An 18,974-nucleotide genomic window follows, 5' to 3' on the forward strand; every position below is an offset into this window, starting at 1 on the left:
CTGGTAAATCACCTGTCCGTCCTGGGGGAGGATCCCTCCTTCATGTGGGCACCCCTGAGGTTTCTTCGTTTTTCCGGAATCCGGTTTTTTGGGAGTTTTTCCTTACCGCGAAGGGGGGTCTAAGGGCAGGGATGCCAGTATAGCTTAGTCAGTTTGTTAGTTCATTTTAGTATTTTACTATTGCACTCTTTGTATTCACGATCCTTTTGAGTTCATGTTTCTCTTCGAAGCCCATCGAGACGACTGTTGTTGTGATTTTGGGCTATACAAATAAAATTGAATTGAATTGAATTGGTGCACATACTCTGCTACTGTGTTCCAAAAAAAAAGTAAATGCATAAAAATCAAACTGTAAGCATGAGAACACTTAACATTTGCACAGCTGAATTGGTGAGAATCTTTATGTTGGGATAAAAAGACATACAAATTTAGATTGTGTGCAGTAGTGTAGTGCAGCATAAGAACAAATAACGGGGTGATAATTTAAATGAAATTATCTGTTTTGCTTTTATTTTGCCTTCAGCTGGGAGTGTGCCTACAGAAGAGGAAGCTGTTTCAGCTCTTTTTTCTGGGTGTTTTTGGACAGTAGAATAATATCCAAAATTCTCCAGTAAGGCTCAAAAATGCTTTTTGACAGGTCTAAACACTTTAAAAAGCTACAAATTTGATGGTTTGGTCACACTACAATAGACATTGAAACAAAAAAATGTCTGAGTAAAAAATGTAAAAACAGGTAAGTAGTTAAATTTAGAAAGTTGACGTAGGGCAACTTACAATCCAGTGTGTTAATTTGAGCCTGTATGTGTGGTCCCATAGAGAGAGTGCTTTGTTGAGTGTCGCATGTTCCCAGAGTGTTGCCATAATGGAGCCAGTTATTCTTTGGAGAGTTTAAACTTTTTCCCTGTTGATTTGGTGCATATGAACTGTAGTGAATCGACACATTCATTACTCTGGGTAAAAATGGAGTGCCTGCCGTCTTTGTTGTTGAGTTTTGCATAATTTTCTGTCTTGGATTTTGGCTGGAATGTTAAATCTTAAGGCCCGTACACACCGGGACGAATTTCGCGCGCGATTTTCGCCGACGTTTAACGCCTCGTGACTAAACAAAGGGCACCAATGAGAGTGTGCACACCGACACGTCAAAAAAAAAAACGCCTCGGGTTTGTTTTGTTTTGTTTTTGACGCGTCGCGTCGAAATCTATTCGACCAATGAGAACGGCGCTTTTGCACACGTGTCTGGAGCCTCTGAAGTTACAGTAAAACACAACTTGGGGGCGCTCAAACACAAAACTGCCTTGCTGAGCACACATACCAGCGAAGAAGAGAGACGCCGAGTTGCATCTACCGAGATGCGAAGAAATAATGACGGACAATCTAAAATATCCCCGAACCAAGCACCAGTTGGAGCAACTGGTGCTTGAAATATTCATGTTTTCTTTGTATGATTCTGACAAGCGCGTAAATACTCGCTCTCTTCTTCTGAGTGAAAAGCGACTTTAAGAAGCGTAAAGTTGCGCAGTGCCACCTTGTGTACAGGAGTATTTATGTTTTACAGTAAGCGCCATCTAATGTCAGGGAATGAAATTGCATGTTCGCTTGGCTCATCGTCAGCGAAAATCGCCTGTGCGAACACAAAAAACGTGGCGAAAAACGCCTGGCGAATATTCGTCCCGGTGTGTACGGGCCTTTAGACAATCGGAATGTAATTAGCTTATTTTTTTATGTATTGCAAATGCTAGCCACATTTGCACAAACTGGCTTTGATGCAGGCAATCACAAATGCTGCAGATATGCAAATTAGATCATTTGCTGCTGAGATTTCAGTCTGCTTACAATACTCTGCACATTCACATGTGTTAATGCATGAACTGCTTCACAGTAGTTATTCAAAAAGCTGCAGAAGCACCCAAATACTTCCAGTCAAAGAAAAAGGAGAAATGTCCTCATAATTTCCACCTGGACTGGATCAAGTAAACAAGGAAGAGCGTTTCTTTAGGAAAACCCAGCGATGCACAACTATCTCTGTTTGATACAAATAGGACATAGTGACAGATTGTTTGATAATGTAAGTCTGCAAATGTAGTAAAACTCCACCTGTGGAACCTATTGAGTCAATAATAACCGCCACAAGAAACATGAGGTGCTCTGCCAAGCTTCTTCCGGAGGGACTGTGTGAGGCTGGGGCCGGCTCTCGTCTACATGCATTTTCAATATGTAATGATATATCAGCAGGTTCCGTTAACACTCTGAGAAACAGACAGCCACGGCACAGAAATCCGTTTATACGCAGGAGAAGGGAAAACCTGACAAAATATGACTGGCAGAGGTCCCCTGGTGCAACACTGCCATATCTGAACGTGATGAAGGACGTTTGAAAATTTTAGGGCAAGTAGATATAGAAGCCGCGTGGACGCCTGTGAAACCCACAAATGATTCAAAAAGAATGCGGTTGCACAGCTGGGAAACAGTCCCAAGGCGACAAGGACAAATGGAAATATTTTACTAAAGTCTGGGTCTCATGCCGACACCTGCAGGTGGAAAAAGACAAACTTTAGTCCATGCAGCCCAGACCCAACATCAGCAGCAGCTGCTTTGTGCATCCTCTTTTAAAACCTGAGATGTTGAGCGCTCATATGATAGGTGCTTTGCAACTCATGGCTAAATTAAAATTGTACTTCAGATCCTCCTCCATGCAGGTCACTGTATGGAGTACTGTTCAGGTACTTCCAGTGTTGATGTTGAAGACAATAAGAACCAAAAAATAAAGCACTTTTAAATTCTCTTATGAATACAAAATGAATGGCTTTATTCTTATTTAATTAAAGATGGTACAGATTATCACGCACCTTCTCCCCAGATTGGATTACCGTCATGAAATGGTGCTGTCAGCTGTATTATAGTTTATTGAAGACTTTTATTTATTTTGCAATGCGAATACAAAATGATTTTTTTATGCAGAGAAGATATTTCTTTAAGTAAAGGTGGAACTAGACAGAAAATATCTGCTGAAATGCTTGTACTTCAAAAGCATGCAACCATGAAAGCTAAGCAGCAGAAATGCATATGTTAATGACAACAAAAGTAAAAATGTACCTTTGAACATAATTTATGAGTGGTAGACCTTTTTCCCTAGTTTTCCTTGGAAAATCATGGTGCGTCATCAGAATTTCTCAGAAGCATACATGTGTTAGTGCATATGTACTCTCGGTGTGATTCCAGATTTCCAAGTCTTTTTACTTTCTTATAACAGCCCCATTTCCCATTTCACAAAGTGATTTCCTCATTTGCTGTTTTTGTAAAGGAAGTCATTTAAAAAATGATTGGGAGTAAACCTCATAGTATAACACTATAACATATTTGTAAAACATTGCCACCCATTGTATTGCAGCTGCTGCATATTTGCAATAAATAGCATTTTGTTGGTAATTTGAAAAAAAACTACAAAGAAATAAACAGTCTTAGTTGCTAATACGTGTATTATAACGCGTTCTTACGTATAGTGTAATGACCTCAGGATCAGCTGTGGAAGCTTCAGCCACAACTTATGAATGAAATGCACCATATTTGTGCAGCTAGTCATGGCATCAAATGGATATATTTTTATTGCTATTGATTTTTAAACAATGCACTAGTTTTCTTTCTTTGTTACTGTTATTTTTTCTGGGCAGGCTGGCTGTAGCTCTTTCCAGCAGAACCTCACCCACTCACCTGTGGTTTTTCCATGGAGTGGTGCACAGGTCCCTGCATGCCGTGCGCTTGTTTGGTAGCATTTATAGCATCTTTAGTATTGGTGGGTTTGTGTCTTTTCTTTTAGCATTTTTGTTGCTTTATTCTTGCTGAGCAGAGTGCACTGAGAACTGTGGATTTTATTTTTGTGTGTATTTTGCTCTTCTCTAGTTTAGGTTCTTTAGGTTTTGTTTATCCCTCTTGCGCTGGGAAAGAAAATTTCCACACCATCCTTTCTAGTTGACAAGAGGGTGGTCTTCTGCTGTTGCCGCTCATCTTCTGAGGAACGGGTTTAGCATGACTTCTTGTCCAGAAAACTACTGCTCTGTCTTTTCTGGATTATTCCATCTACCCTTAGTGAGTAATGTTCTGTATGTTAGTTTTATTTTTTGTGTTACAAAGTGGTAAAGCCCATATCCTGGACCTTTTGAGAGAATGTGTTAAAGTTTGAGTCATATGAAAGAAAAGGACTGACACTCGTCATCAGTGGTTGGACTGAGGGGTTTCAATTCAATTGTGTTTATTTGGTAATTGTATCATACTGGTAATTGTATAAGAACACGAAATCAGTCATAAAATATACAGTCATATATATAAATATATATATGAGAAATAGAAAATGTCTTACTTCCTATTCCAATGAAATGAAGTAAATACAGTCGCCATTTTTCTCTTAATTATGGATGCTGCCATGTTGGAGCCGGACAACATCGGTAAGCAGTGACTGGTCCAAATTGGTCTGAGTCATTGTTTCTATGACAACCACTCTTGCCAATCAGACGTGAACTTGTTGAAATATAGTGCTTACTGTTGGAGGCTGTACGCTTTATCTTTGACTATGAAAGTCTTCCCTGTTACTTGCCTGGTTACTGTTTCAAACACGGCAGCTGTTTTTAGGCTTCTGATTAGTTTTCCCCATGTATATATGGATCAACCTGGTTTTAGATAAAGCTGCAAGATCCCAGTTAGATGCCCTGCTTCTCAAATAGATTTTAGTCTTGAGTTTTTTTCCCCCTTTAATTCCTCAATTAGTTTCGTTTTCTCAAAAGATTTAAAATTCTCTTCTGTGCCCTTTTTAAACTTTGACATTTCAGTCTTCCAATTGAATCCCACGTCTGACACCAACTTTCCAAACAGCCAGGAAATAAACTGGATATCACTGTCTGACAAAGTCCATCCATCTGTACCAATTAGATTATCGGACAATTATTTATATATATATATTTTTTTTCTTGGAGATTCAGTTTTCACATAATTTTACACACAGTATAGCTGCAACATAATACCAGCTCAGAAAGAATGGAGAGAGGCTCAATCCTGCTATTTCTTCATGGCTTAGTCTGGCTTTTATCTTGGGTTGGGATGTGATGCAGCTTTGTGTCTCTAGCTTTTTTGCTACGACTGACTCAGCAGTAAAGCATCTCTGTAAAATGATGCCTTGAAGGGCTTTTTTTTGCTGCAGACAACATGCCTGGAGGAGCTTACAAGAGGTGATGAGTGCAAGATTAGTCTGGCATTAGTGTTTTGGGCCCTTGTGTATCTCAATAGCGTATATTATGAGGAAAAATTGCTTTACATCAATACATGCTCAGAAAAAGATTGCATTCTTTGTTCACTGCAAAGCTTTGTGACTTCACATGTTTATATTTTCCCAACAAGACTAAAAATTTTAAAGACTCACTCTGATAAGGGTTGATTTTCGTATTTTTTAACACGTCTTGTGGCATTTTTCTGTTGATAAGGACATAAAGAATAGAAGGATTAAAATTGCAATTCTGAATATTTCTTTATTCAAATGGTTGTGAATCAGGAGCAGACGAAAAAAATGACTATTTGTTACAAAGAAAAAATGCTGGACAGGCCTCAAGCTCCCTCTGCTCTGCTCCTCTCTGATGCATACACTTGTAAACGACTAGATTCCTGTACGTCTTCGTATATCTCGTCCGAGCTGGCACCTGCCTAAGAACTGCATGGCTGGACAGTTCTAATATTTCTCCTCATTTTTATTTTTGCTGTTAGGTTTTGGGTTTGAGCTAGTGTGAGTGCCTGAAAACGTAAAGCTTTCACCAATGTGTGTGTGTGCGTGTGTGTGTGTAGGGGGGGGGGGGGTGCTCCATAACAACGGTCCCACCCACAACTAATAATTTCTAATGAACTCCTGCCGAGCCACAGAAACTGTCCTAGAAAACGATAGTTTTTTTTTTTTAATTTAGGCTAAAAATTTCATTATCATAATTAAGGCTACTTGGATTATTGGTTATTTAAGAATAAAATTGATCAGGATTATGTGTAGATAAAAAAATCTTTAGGAAGTTTTCAAGTCAGTCACACCCATTTCCGTGTAAAATAATAAAAAATAAATATACTTCGTCTGGATCCAAAGACCTCTTCAATTTCTGCTGAAATATTGTGTATTTATGACAACTATAAGCACGTTTTACAGACCCAATCATCTTTATTTCAAATTTAAATTGAAGTTGCACAAACTGTAGGGATGTGGCCCTGAGATTGACAAGTGATGATCAAATCCATTTCCTGCTTTCACAATGCACGTGTGATGCGATTGAGAACGCTTCATAAACGCAACTTCAACCAGTGGTGTTCACACCAGACAAGCAGGACGCAGCAGGGAGGGAGCTTCTTCTTTTGTTTTTTGGTTTTTACTGTTTACTAGCGAATGTCCACCACCAACAGTGGAATGAGGGTTGATGTGAAATGTTGAAGTGGTGCAAATCTTGCTCCAGGCTTTTCCTTTCACAGCTCTTTTCCGATTAACGAAAGACTATGTGTCTAATAATTCCAGCCGGGCAGCAAAGGTGCCATTATCAGTTTCTCCTTTGTGATCACACTTACAATGGTTGACACTTTCGTGTTTTGGAAAAGGAGACGACTCACACGTCACTACTAAATCAGAGTCCCTGACTGGTCACTGTTTAGCGTTGTCGCGTTTTAATAGCTAAAAATTTCAGGTTGAACTTCCAGCGTGCAATCAATGATCGATTTGATCGATTTGTATGGGCGATTTGTACGCAGAACCTGCGACCAGACTTAAAAACATTTGTAGTGATGCGTGAGTGCAAGAGTTTTGGACTCGGAAGCCCGAAATTCAGGTTGAACTTACTTTACGCAGACTTTTCATTGAAAGTGGTCGATTAAACGGGAGTCAACACCACAAGTGTGAACGCAGCTTTAGATCCAGAGCAGCTTCACTTAGGTGTGTGTTCCAACAGCCTGTTTGTCCTACAAATTTGCCTGATTTTTAGGAGGAGGTTCATTGGTGTCAAATCTAGTCAAGATGGAAATGATCAGAAGGGATTTTTATGTTGTCTCCTCCAAACTATGAAATGATTTGCATCGAAATTTGTCCCAATTACAATTTTTAGTCCTTTTTTTTTTTTTTTTTAATCCTTGGTTTTTCACGTGGAATGAGGGATTTTTTTCTGTTCTTTTCCATCTTTCACTCCAATTTTTATTATGCTATTATTAAAGGTGTTGCAGCTTATATTTATTGCTGTTGTAACTTTATCCAGTGATTTCTGTCGACTGTTTATTGTTGTTTTATTTTATTTTCTCAAAATCTTAAAACTAAATTAGATAGGCTTTTCAGAGCAATCTGTTAAAATGAGGAAAAAAACATTTTTGGAGTAAGAAAAAAAAGATATATAAGCATTCATAGCTTTTTTTTCCCCTCTTTAAAAATGCTTGAGACGTAGGTGAATGATAACAAACAAGCAAAAAGGCAAATAACAGTCATATTTACTGTAAGCTTTACACTTGGTGTAATAAAAATGCACATTTGAAATAGTTTTTTTTGTAGTTGTTTTTTATAATTTATTGTAACTTCAAACAAAAATAATTTCTACAAAAAATATTCAAATAAAGTCATATAATATTAATACGTGGTTCATAGTTCCCTCTTTTCTTTAGACTTCTGATTAATTGAAACCTGTTAAACTCTGCTTTCCTGAATACTGCGTGAAGTTTAAATCTCCTTAAGTGTGGCAACAATCACTCATTCCTACAAACAACCATAACAGTGACTAAATTACTTTTTTTTGTTAAGAATTCATAATCCCCTGGATAGTATATATGTATAGTCTCAGCAACTGCTAGTGGGCACATTTAAATACAATGATTTAAGGTATAATAAAAAAAAACAATGCAGCAGAAATAGAGTAAATTTCAAATCAAGTCTCATTTCTGAGAGAAAACAAAAATGAAACCTGCTTAATATGATGTAGGCTTCAGCAGCAGAATCAAACAAGCACCCCCTAACCCATCTGTCAATTCATCTTGTCTCGTCCTCACGCTGAGCCTGACCAGCACACGAGGGCCGTCAGTCTGACAGAGGTGACATCCCCAACCCAAACAAGAAAAAGGAAAGAAAACGTCCTCGTGGTTACAACAGCCATTCCCTTTGAAGTGAGACAGTAGTGAGTTTGAGTGTTTATACTTTTTGGTTTGATGCAGATTGCTCCTGCTGAGGAATAAAGGGAACAGTGGTTGGCATGACTTTTTTTTTTTTTTCCTTCCTCTTTGACTGCATCTCTTTTTCTCTGAGGTTGCTCCTGCTTGTCTTTCTCACACCTGAGCACACGCTCAGTGATATATAACAGTCCTGCGTGGTGCATGTTTGCAAAAGAGGATGGGGCTAGGTAGTGTTTTTTGTGGGTGCTTATAAGAGTGCTGTTGTGTGCGTTTACTGAGGTCCATGTCTTGATTGGCTTTCACAACTTTTGGGCCAATTGTTGCCTCGTACTCGTGTGCACACTCCATCGTCAGAACGGCGGTTATCGTGGCTCAGTGGGGTGCTAACGTGGCCAACATGTGAGTTAGCAGAGAGCAGAGCAGCAGTGTGACTGTGCAGATGTGCGGCGAAGAGGCGCCATTGCAGTCCTTCCCCGCCTCACAGCGGGACTGTTGGCACAGTACCCCTTTGAACTCTGGAGGACACATACACTTCTGGTTCTGGAAGCACGTTCCTCCATTCTGGCACAGGAGCATCTCTTCATCGCAAACGTTGGCTGCAAACAAAAGATGGAAGAGAAAGAAGGGGGGGGAAGTTGAGCAAAAGGATTTGTAGAGGTAAACAGGATTGCAGTGAGTAGTTTGAAACCAAGAGTGCTCAGCAAAGTGACAGCTTGACAGGTGATAGAAGGATGGGGAAAGATGTGTGGCAAACAAAAAGACAGGTAGGAGGAGATAAAAAGAGGGGATGTTAGAACAAAATGTAATGGGAAGCAGATGCAGCAGGAAGGGGAGGGTGGTAATTCAGGGCACAAAGAACAAAGAAGAAAAGATAGCAAGAGGAAACCAAGAGGTGAGATAAAATTCTCCACTCGGTCTCCTCTGGGACATGAACACATAACACCTGCCTTTTTTGTTTTTGCAGCCCTTTTCTCAGTTTTTCTTGAGCCTGCAATTTCTAAGGGTCAAGTCAAAATTGTATCAAACCCAGCAGAAAATACATAGAACGTGTCTTTTTTTTCTTTTCTTTTTTTTTTTAAAGCAGTGATGGGAAGAACAAGTGGCATCATTAGAAGAAGCTCTGAGGCAGCAGCACTTCTCAAGACTCTTGACCTCAAAAACAAAAAGATCCGACTTCTGTTGAGAAGAAAATCTTCTTTTTCTTACATTGTGGTAAAAAAATAAACTGCATCAAACAAAAAAACATGTATTTTTTTTATTTTTTATTTTTTTTAGGATTCAAAGTAACAATCAAATGTGACTTGTTATGAGACTCATAAAGGATGCATTTGGGGCTGAGGCCTCTGACTAGTACATAGCAGAGGTTGGGGTTTCTTCCTATGGTGTGACAGTCATTAATTAAGAGAGCAGCTGATGCTGCTAATGAGCTACATGATCTATTCCCCCAAACATTTTCAGCGGCACAAGTCAAACAGGCAGCGCACCTGGAAAAGGTCCTGACAGGCTGCAACGTAATCTTGACCTGAAACTGGTTAAATCTGTGACCTTAAACTCACGGTAACAGCCTTGTTTCCAGTAGTATCCTGGCAGGCAGTCTTCACATTTGGCCCCTGTGGCTCCCTCTTTGCACTGGCAGAAGCCCGTGTCGTTACACCGGTCATGAACAGCGCCCATTTGGTTGCAGTTGCACTCTGAAGGGAGCGGAAAAATAATAAAAGGCTTGATTATTTTTTCAGTGTACTTTTTAATTGTTATTTGAGGTTCTCCAAATCTGATGGGACCTCTGCTTAATGGTGGGTCTTTAGCTGCCTAGATTCTGAGGTGTCATTTAAAATGGAGACGGAAAAACACCCTGCTGTCTTGTCGGTGTGATGTTCCTGTCCTTTTTTTTTTTTTTTTTTTTTTTTTATGTCACAACATTATCAGTTGTGAAAAGTGGACATGTGCCTCAAAAGCGTGGAAAGTGTTGGTAAAGCAAATGTTCCTCCCACTTGTTAGTTTATTAACATTTCAAGCAGAGCTGTCCTTCAATTTCTGATAGTTGAGTCTTTTTCAGAGACATGTTCATGATAATCCTGAAAGCCGTTCTGTGTTTCATGTCTGTTTTGCTGTGATTACATTTCCAGAGGTTTAATTGTCTGCAACTCTCCACCTCTGCATACAAACTATGGCTGGTTAATTAGAACTTTGCATAACATTTTTATACCAGTGCACAATTGGTGGAGCTTCTATTATATCCAGACATTTTGCACAGGGTTAGTCCCTTTTTTTTTGTCCATTTATGCATTTAATTTTAGATGTTGTCTCAAGCTTGTATGCATAATTTGGAGATAATGCAATAAATCTAATGCTTTCTGGGTTGCAAAGTATTGTAGATGTGGTTTTATTTTGCATTTTGGAATTGATTTTCCACTTTGTCTGCAGAGCATTCATGCAAAAGCCGTCTTAAGGTTTACTCGAGGTTACATTTGCAGTTCTTCAATACAATCAACCAGCATGTGTTTTCTGGTAACTGCAGCTGTCTTCCAGCCTGGAGGAGGCCTTTCCATCTACGTAGAGAAAGCAGGGTAACAGATGTCCTTTTTACAAAAGACAGTATGGCACGTCTCAGATGTTGGGTACAGAAATGCAGGTCTGTCTTATCTCATGCTATTTGAAAGTAGTGGCAGGGGAGAGCATTGAAAAATCTGAATGAGATTCACTGTTCTCTTTTTATGCTAAATATTTTAGCACTGAGCTAAAATCTAGAGCAAAGAACTCCTTAAACATTTCAAATTTAAGCTGGAAGTCAAAGCATTTTAAAAAAAAGAATTATAATAATAATGGAACACAGCGACTTTATTTATTTTGCCATTCATCCATTTTCTAAACCCGTTTTGTCCCTTTCAGGGCCATGGGGCCAACCAGAGCCTAATCCAGCCAATCATGGCTGGATTAGGGAGGCAGGGGACACCCTGGACAGGTCACCAGTCTATCACAGGGCCACAATCACACACCCATACACACTCGCATTTACACCTTGGGACAATTCAGACAATTCAGTAACCAATAAAATCTACGGAGCATGTTTTTGGATTTGCAATGATTTGAATAAAGAAATATTCATAAATGCAATTTGAAGATTAATGTTCTTAACATATGTCTTCCTCCATCATGAGAAAAATGCTGCAATAAAGTAAAAAATGAACACCATTTCATTGAAGTGGGTCTTTAATGACATTAATTAAATGGGTTCTAAAATGTGCCAATGGTGCTTTCACACCTTACCCCTCTTAGTTGTTCATGCCACACCTGAAACCACACAGTCTGCACTCATGTAGTTTCTGTTGGTTTGCCTCAGTTTCTCAACCATTCAAGTGATTCACTCTGACTCACTGTCTGTCACCAAGTCTGGCCTCTCCCCTTGGTTTTTTGAACTATGTGTTGGATACTTGCCCTGTTGGATGAGTGTTGTTTTGACCCCTGCTGCGTTTGTTGGATCAGGATTTGAACTTTAATTCTAAGTATTCACCCCTGAACTGTAGCTACCCGCACTTCACCGACATCTTTGGCTCTTCCCACCATCCATCATTAACCAAGTGTTCTGTTTTGACTCAGACACTGCTGTGCCTCCAGTGAAGCCTAGTAACCTGCCGCCTGCTGTTCCTGGAAGGAGTCCACCTGAATCACTAACAAACCTTTCACAGCTCTAACTTGACACCGACACTAATCTATCAAGCAAAAGAAATCTTCAATTGCAACTTCAGGGTGAAATAAGATATAAAAAGATGAGTTGAATAAAAATGTTCTCTCAAGTTGCCATTTATAAAAACAAGTGTTTGGCACAGAGGCTAGAAAAAATGAAACTATGCTTGTAAGTACATCTTTCCAATAACTTCCATATTTAAAAAAAAATTATAAAATATTAAGGCCATGTCACACAGCCACTACATAAATTTTGCGCATATTGCACAGATGGAAATCAGTCATACACGAATAAAGATGGAAAAAGTGATTTGTGAATCTTTATGTGAAATTTTCACCAATGTATCACAAAAGAACCAAGTTAAACCATGACTGCAGTAAGAATGAACCACGCAAAGAACAAGTAAATTAGAACATGAACTGCAGGATCATTGCACCGTTTATGTGCAATTCTTTAGTCATTTGTGCATAATTTTAACATATGTGTGCAGTATACATTGGTGGCACATGCCTGAAAAGCCAGTTAGACATATGTCCACATAGGTGGATAATTTGTGGAAGGCCACAAATTTGCGCATCTCGCAAAACTCATGCACAATTGCTTAAGATTTATGCGCTGCTTGATCATAAACACTGTGAAATACGCATAAACTACATAAATCTTAACCGGCCAAAAATTTTTGAACAGCTCAAAACTAAATTTAGGTAAAGAGCTGTTGGGCGAAACCCTAAACAGACATCTGCGCACATCCAGTGTCTAACGTTTATGAATTACGTATAGCTCGCATGTATCATGAAACGCAGAAATTTCATACTTGGAAATTGCGCAAAATGTGCCTAGCTTCGCCATTTCTCCAAACTTGAGACATGATTTTCACCTGTTGACCAAATACAAATGGGTGAAATGTTTAGATTTGTGTATTTTATCTTAAGATTAATTCATTTTATACTGGAGAAACGCTTGTGCCTTTGGGCGTCGGGGGGGCCCCTGTAGGGGGGCTTTCTCTGCGCCTGGCTGGGTGGGTGGGTGGTCCCCCCACCCCCGGGCTGCCTGGGTCCCGATGCCCTGGGGGCTCCTGGCCTGGGGGTCTCTCCTCCCCTCTCCTGGTTCTGGCTGGTCTGGCTGGGTAGGATCTGGTTCCCCTTAGGAACATGCGATTCACTTCGGCAGCATGCATGTATCTCCACCCCCACGTGCACACTGCCACACTGCTCCCTGTCTGCTTCATCCCTCCTCCTAACCTACAGTGTATTGATGGACAGATATTTTCCGCTCATCTTCGTTTCAGAATTTCACCTTTGATGTAACATTTATCTTTCCAGCAGATCTGGTATAATTGTTACAGCTTAAAATAATAACTTATACTTGTATCCCCCACTTTCTCACCTCTCTTCCTTTTACTCTCTTCCACCCCCTCCCCTCACATTCTGCCCCTCTCCCTCCCCACACACACTAAAAAAAACAAAAAAAAAAACAAAAAAAAAAACGCATTGTTAAAAATACCAATATATTATTATTGTGATAAATATTTTATGAATAATTTTACCTTCCATTAAACCTAAAGTGAGTGCTCACTTCATGTTTAAAACCTTAAATCTGCAAGTAAATAGCATCCCAATTCAGTTCACTAACAGTCAGGGGCAAATTAGTATTGAACAAAACCCACAAAGCTGCATTTTTGTTTGTCAGTAAAAATGAAATTTCATTCATGACTTGGTATAATTCTTGCACGTGTTTTTGCATCAAACAAGATCAGATTTTAAATTCAAATGCATTTTAAAATATTTATACATGAAAACTGGCACAAAGCTGGGAGACCCAGATTAAAGTAATTACAGCAGTGCTGTCAAAAATCCTGCTTGTGGGTCATTTCCATTAGTTTGTTGTTTCTGTGTGACCCACTGTGAGAGACTATGCGAGAATGCAAATCTGTGGAAACTGTTTCTCTTTTTTTTTCTAAAATATTTCTGCCCAAGAGATTCTTGATTGAGCCGATTCTTGTTGTCACACTCTGTGTGCCAGTGAGCTGGCAGATGAGCTCGCAGGGCCTTATTTGTGCTGACTCCAAGGCCTTGCCCTGTGTGTGCCCTGACCGTTGCAAGTTTACCCTCCAGCCCCCTGCAGTCCACCTACAGATGGATCCAATCAACACCAGATTTTATCTCCACAGCTATGCGGACAGAGTGACCTCTGATCAGAATGTATTCTCTGCAGCAAAAAAACAGATTAAAAGTGGAGTTTTAATAAATACTTTTTTTGGCTGTTTCTGTCAGAAAATCTATAAAAATGAACGCTTTTGTTTCTGAGCCTCAAACAATGGATTTGGTTGGTGTTAAAAGAGCCTGCCTTCTGCTTTAAGGTTGCTGGAGGACATTCTCATCACTGTGCAGTGTAGAACTTATTTGGATTTAAATAGATAATGTTGTTCATGCTGCTTCAGGGTAGCAGAACAACCCCTCTAAAAACTTTTTATGTTCCTCCACACATCACTGTGGTTGCAGAAGGCCAATTTGAGGCAGAAGAAACCTAATTTGAACCGGTTGACCTTGTAGAGCCGTCTCATCTTTGGTCAAATGTCCTGAGAAGAAACAGCTTACATACTGTACGTGACTGTACACAGACACTGATGAATCATCAGGTTCACCTGCAGATTGTAGTTTTATTTTATATTAAAAAAAGGCTATATATGTTTTTCCTTGCTATTGCTCTTTCTGTGGAGTCAAATTCCTTTATAGCACTAAACATAAACAAGCATGATCTCACGAAGTAGTAAAATCATCCAACATACAACAGCATTTACAGAGTCTGATCCTTTTCTGTACCACATTTCAACTTTGAGACCATTTTTTTAACATTTGTTTGATAGATTTGAATAAACTTTTTAGGTTGCAGTCTTTTGGATCAAAAGCACTTATGGCTTCACATCATATCATATTAAAGACAAGATAAAAGGTTTTTGTTTTAACATTATCAGCAGGTTTATTAAAATAGATTATTTAAAAAAATGCAGCCATAAACTGAAAAACAAACACCGGGACAAAGTAAATGTATCAATTCACGTTGACTCCATTTCACCTGCTGTTTTTTGAAAGTTTGAAAGAAGAAAGATGTTTAGATGCTAATTATTTACACAAACTTTTAAAGTGATCTATTAAGAAGTTGTTTTAACTCTAAATAAAAAAATCAAAATAAAAAAAGGGGAGATTTGTGAAAAAAAAAGGGAAAAAAAAGAGCTATGTAATTGTTTCACTGGTTCTGCTTCATATTTTCTTTTAAACAGATGTGAATTCCTCTTTTGGAAACAATATTTATTGTCCATGTTCAGTTACCAGTAAATTTAAGAAAAATCTAATTTTCAAATTGATCTTCCTTTACAAGATACAGTATAAATTATAATATGCTTTTTTTTATCTGTAAAACTACCGTAGAAAACCAATTGATCATTGTTTCAGGCATAAATATAACCATTTTAATAAAAGCCAATTCCACAAACGTTCAGCTTGGAATACTGTTTACCCCAAAAACTTGTTTTACAATGCAAATGTATAAAATAAATTGATTGCAAATCAAACTGACTTTATTTTCAAAATCTATGCAAAAGGACGACACAAAATAATCCTTTTTTTTATGTTTTGCTTCATTTGGCTCCTATAATCTTCCTAGTACTAGCCAACTTGCACAAATCTTTTAAATGTTGAATGCAGGACTGGGAATGAGTCTTAACAAAAGGATTTTCAGATAAAATGGAGAGGAGATGTCATTTTTTTGGAATTGTTTTTGTTTATGCGTCAAACTCTCTGATCTTCCTCTGATAACTTTAATTCAAAACGGAGTCAGTTTAAAAGTAACTACATCCTCTCATTGTCCACTTCTTAGCCAGCCGCACATCATATTCAAACTCCACCACAGCAGCCCCCCATCACACGCCCTCACTGTCTCCCAGCAGACTGACCGTTGCAGACGTTCTCATCATCCAGTTCGGCAGAGGCGTTGCGGAAGTATCCCAGCCTGCAGTGTTGGCAGTTCTGGCCTCTGGTGTTGTGCTTGCAGCTGACGCACGTGACGATGTTCAGGTAGTCGATGTAGCTGCAGCGGTTGGAGTGGCCGTAGCACTCACAGTCTGCAACAGAAGAGGCGGACTTGGGTTTAGCTGTGACGTGAGGGCAGTGATTTTATGTTGACCTAAACATTTAGAGGATGAAAAATAGACGGGAGGTTTATTGGATTTGTAGAATAATTGGATGACAGCAAGGAGAGATGAATAATCCGCACTGAGAGATATGTCTGCTTTAGTTTTAGATCTCAGTTTAAAGAATGGATGGGTGCCTGTGTGTTTTATGAGGCACCTCTATCACTCAATATTGGCTCAATAAAGACAGGCCAATCCCTCCCCATTACTACACTCACAGCTTTGCTGAGTCTGCTCTGCTGGGCTGCAATGATTACTGATGGGAATTCCACTGTCCTGAGTATGCGTTTGTGTGGGTGTGTGTGCACCTGTCTGAGGGTATGGACGTGCCATCAGAGGGCATGTTAATTGTGTCTGGGAATTTAATTATATCACAAGACGAGTAGATATAAGGGATTTAGAGGGGAGTGGTACGACAAGTGGGCGTTTCAAGTCTTTACCTGAAACTGTGACACAAGTCTGACCCCTTTTTAACCTGGTAGAGCACTGACTCCTGAGAGCTAAGGGCAGAATGTTCCTCATAATACTCCAATAAAATTCACTCAAAATTGATGATGTGTCTCTGTAGGCACTTTGAAGTCTCATTCCAACAACCTTTTTTATGTATTGCAAACTTGTTCCCAGTGGTCTTTTAATTATGATTTTTCTTTGGCCAAAATCAAAACCCTGTGTCGTTCTCTAGGTCATTGTTTCTGCAGAGCAGCAGGAGTTCATCAGGAATTCACCTGGGTTGAGGCCAAGACTGTTGGCATGGAGGGAAGCCTCTGGTAATATCCCATCATCACTTTAACACTTTCCCACTACCTTACAGCCCCTCACACCCAAGCTAACATTAGCGGTGCAGCAAAAATGGCGAGCGATATCGGAACTATGCAGCCAAACAGTTTTGAGCCAAATGTTAGGTCAGACAAGAAAAAGAAAAAAACCCTGTAAATTTATCTGTCTGCAGGTGGATGCATCAGAATGGAGCAGAGCTGAAAGACTTTGGCCTGACCATTTATGTTTCTGAGTCACAACTGAGAGCTTTTTTCTAATGGCACTCAGAAATGCAGTTTTAACCCTAAATCACTTTTTATGTGTTCTTCATCATGAGAAAAATGCTATGATAACATGTTAGAAACACAGATTTCATCTTAGTGGGACTTTAAACAGATGTTTGTTTGTTTTAAAAGTAGATTACGCATTTATGGACAAAATGAGTCAATTTGTATTGCTAAATTAGGTGCAAAAATGAAGATGAGATAAAAGGAAGGAAACGTAATACAGCCTGTCTTGTGTCATACCACATTGTTGCATGCAGCAAAACAAACTCATAAAACAAAAACTGTCTGTTTGATAAGAATATTTGAATTTTATTCTTAAAATTGTGCTTCATAAAGGTTTGGAGCAAATGTTGATAATCTTAAATAATACATTTATATGAAATAAAACATTCAGTTTCACAGTCTGTAGTGTCATTATGAAATTTTGTTGATCTATATTACAAACTATTAAAGTTATAATGAATGTAATGAAAAATGTTAGAAAAAAAATTTCAGTTTAGAAATCAAGCTTAACTTATATGGACAAATCTATACATTTTTTCCCCTTCATAAACGTGTTTTTCATTTTTTTGTGAAAGACCTATTTCAATGAAAATTGTGTTTTTGGTGTTTTTAACATGTTCTTGTAACATGATCTAATGGGTACTTTTTTTTTTAACTCTTTCAATTATAGCTTTGAAACCGTCAATTAGTCATAACCTCAATTAGTCTACAGGGAGCAGATGCTTCAGACCACAGCAACAAACTTAGGTTTTAGAGGGTGTAAAAGCTTACTTTGGCTTCTGCAAATTTCCAATCTTGTATTTATATTTTTTTAAAGTTGTGGTGCCAAATGCTTCCTAAGCTAAGACAAGAACCTGGATCGTATACCTTCAAACCTAACCTAAAGAGAGGAGGGGGAAAAATGAAGCAGTGAATGAGACCTCCGTTTAATTTTCCACCAAAGAGAGAAGCAAAAGCTTGGTATTGGGTCTTGCCGGATGTGCGCTGTGCACCGAGAGGTGGAGGGGCGTTGCTCTATTATTTTTGGCAGAGGCTTGTTCCTAATTAAGGTTTTATTAAGCTTTAAAAGTTGACTGCAGTAGTTTGCTGCAAGGAATCACTGTCCTCTAAAGAGGCGTTTACCAGGCATGTTTATGCAAATACACATTTAAATGCACATTAAAAAGTCGGAGTTTAGCTTTTTAATCAGCCATCACATTATTATTTTATTATTGTTTGGTTGATGATGCCAGCTGAAATATTCATGAGCTGGTTTAAAGGAAACTGGTGAGAGGAGCACCATAAAGTGCCTTTCTCAGCACTGAGGGAACCATGGCAGCAGTGGGGAGTGTGTGTGTGTGTGTGTGCATGAGGGTTTTGGAGGGGGGACTACCTAATTAAATATAAATGGCCAATTACTTCACAGACTAGAAAGGCAATAGTACATTGTTTCACAAATTAGCATTAAAAATCAAGCTGCTGCTTATTGGCATTCATCAGCAGTGAATTATTTTTGCTAAAAGATGCTTTTCTTGGGGGACAGAGGAACCGTTTTCTGTCAAGACGATATTCTTCCAAGTGTGTACTTTCTTAGTCCTGATTATAACAGAAAAATGTCAGCATGGGTGAGAAGATCTAAAGTGAACTTGAAAGTGCAGATTCTTACCTTAGTAGTGCAACACAACCATGCAGGGAAAGAGTGAGCAAAATAAAAAAAATGATGATAATGAAAGGAATTTCTCCACAGTTTATAATTAGTTGTATAAAAAATAATTCCGATAATAATTAAGCTAGAGACTGCTCCTGGTTCTGAAATGTAGATCTCTTACCTTTGAAATCATCGTATATGATTCCAAACAACTGTTTGGCTTGGGGCTCTCCTGAGATCAACAGTTGCAGAAGCCCTTAAGGGTTAAAGGAT

The 18,974-nt window shown here is 38.8% G+C and overlaps 1 protein-coding gene across 5 annotated transcripts in view; it reads right to left on the minus strand.

Annotated features, from left to right (window-relative positions):
• Positions 1-4,211: 4,211 nt before the first annotated feature.
• The window catches only part of LOC101165159 (netrin-G2), an 83,992-nt gene continuing 69,229 nt past the window's right edge, over positions 4,212-18,974 (minus strand). For 3 of the 5 annotated variants that reach the window (XR_002874243.1, XR_002874241.1, XM_011481543.3), the window contains 3 exons: positions 15,792-15,959; positions 9,711-9,845; positions 4,212-8,750 (listed from right to left, as the gene is read on the minus strand). Coding sequence is in view for 2 of the 5 variants with exons in the window: in XM_011481543.3 (XP_011479845.1) it covers positions 8,527-8,750; positions 9,711-9,845; positions 15,792-15,959 (527 nt within the window). In the remaining 3 variants the exon portion in view is untranslated. Of the gene's footprint in view, positions 8,751-9,710; positions 9,846-15,791; positions 15,960-18,882; positions 18,958-18,974 lie in introns of those variants that run through there. The other 2 variants (XM_023960394.1, XR_002874242.1) reach the window with 2 other exon arrangements.

Source organism: Oryzias latipes, chromosome 12 (assembly GCF_002234675.1).
Source record: "Oryzias latipes chromosome 12, ASM223467v1".
NCBI classification, from domain to species: Eukaryota; Metazoa; Chordata; class Actinopteri; order Beloniformes; family Adrianichthyidae; genus Oryzias; species Oryzias latipes.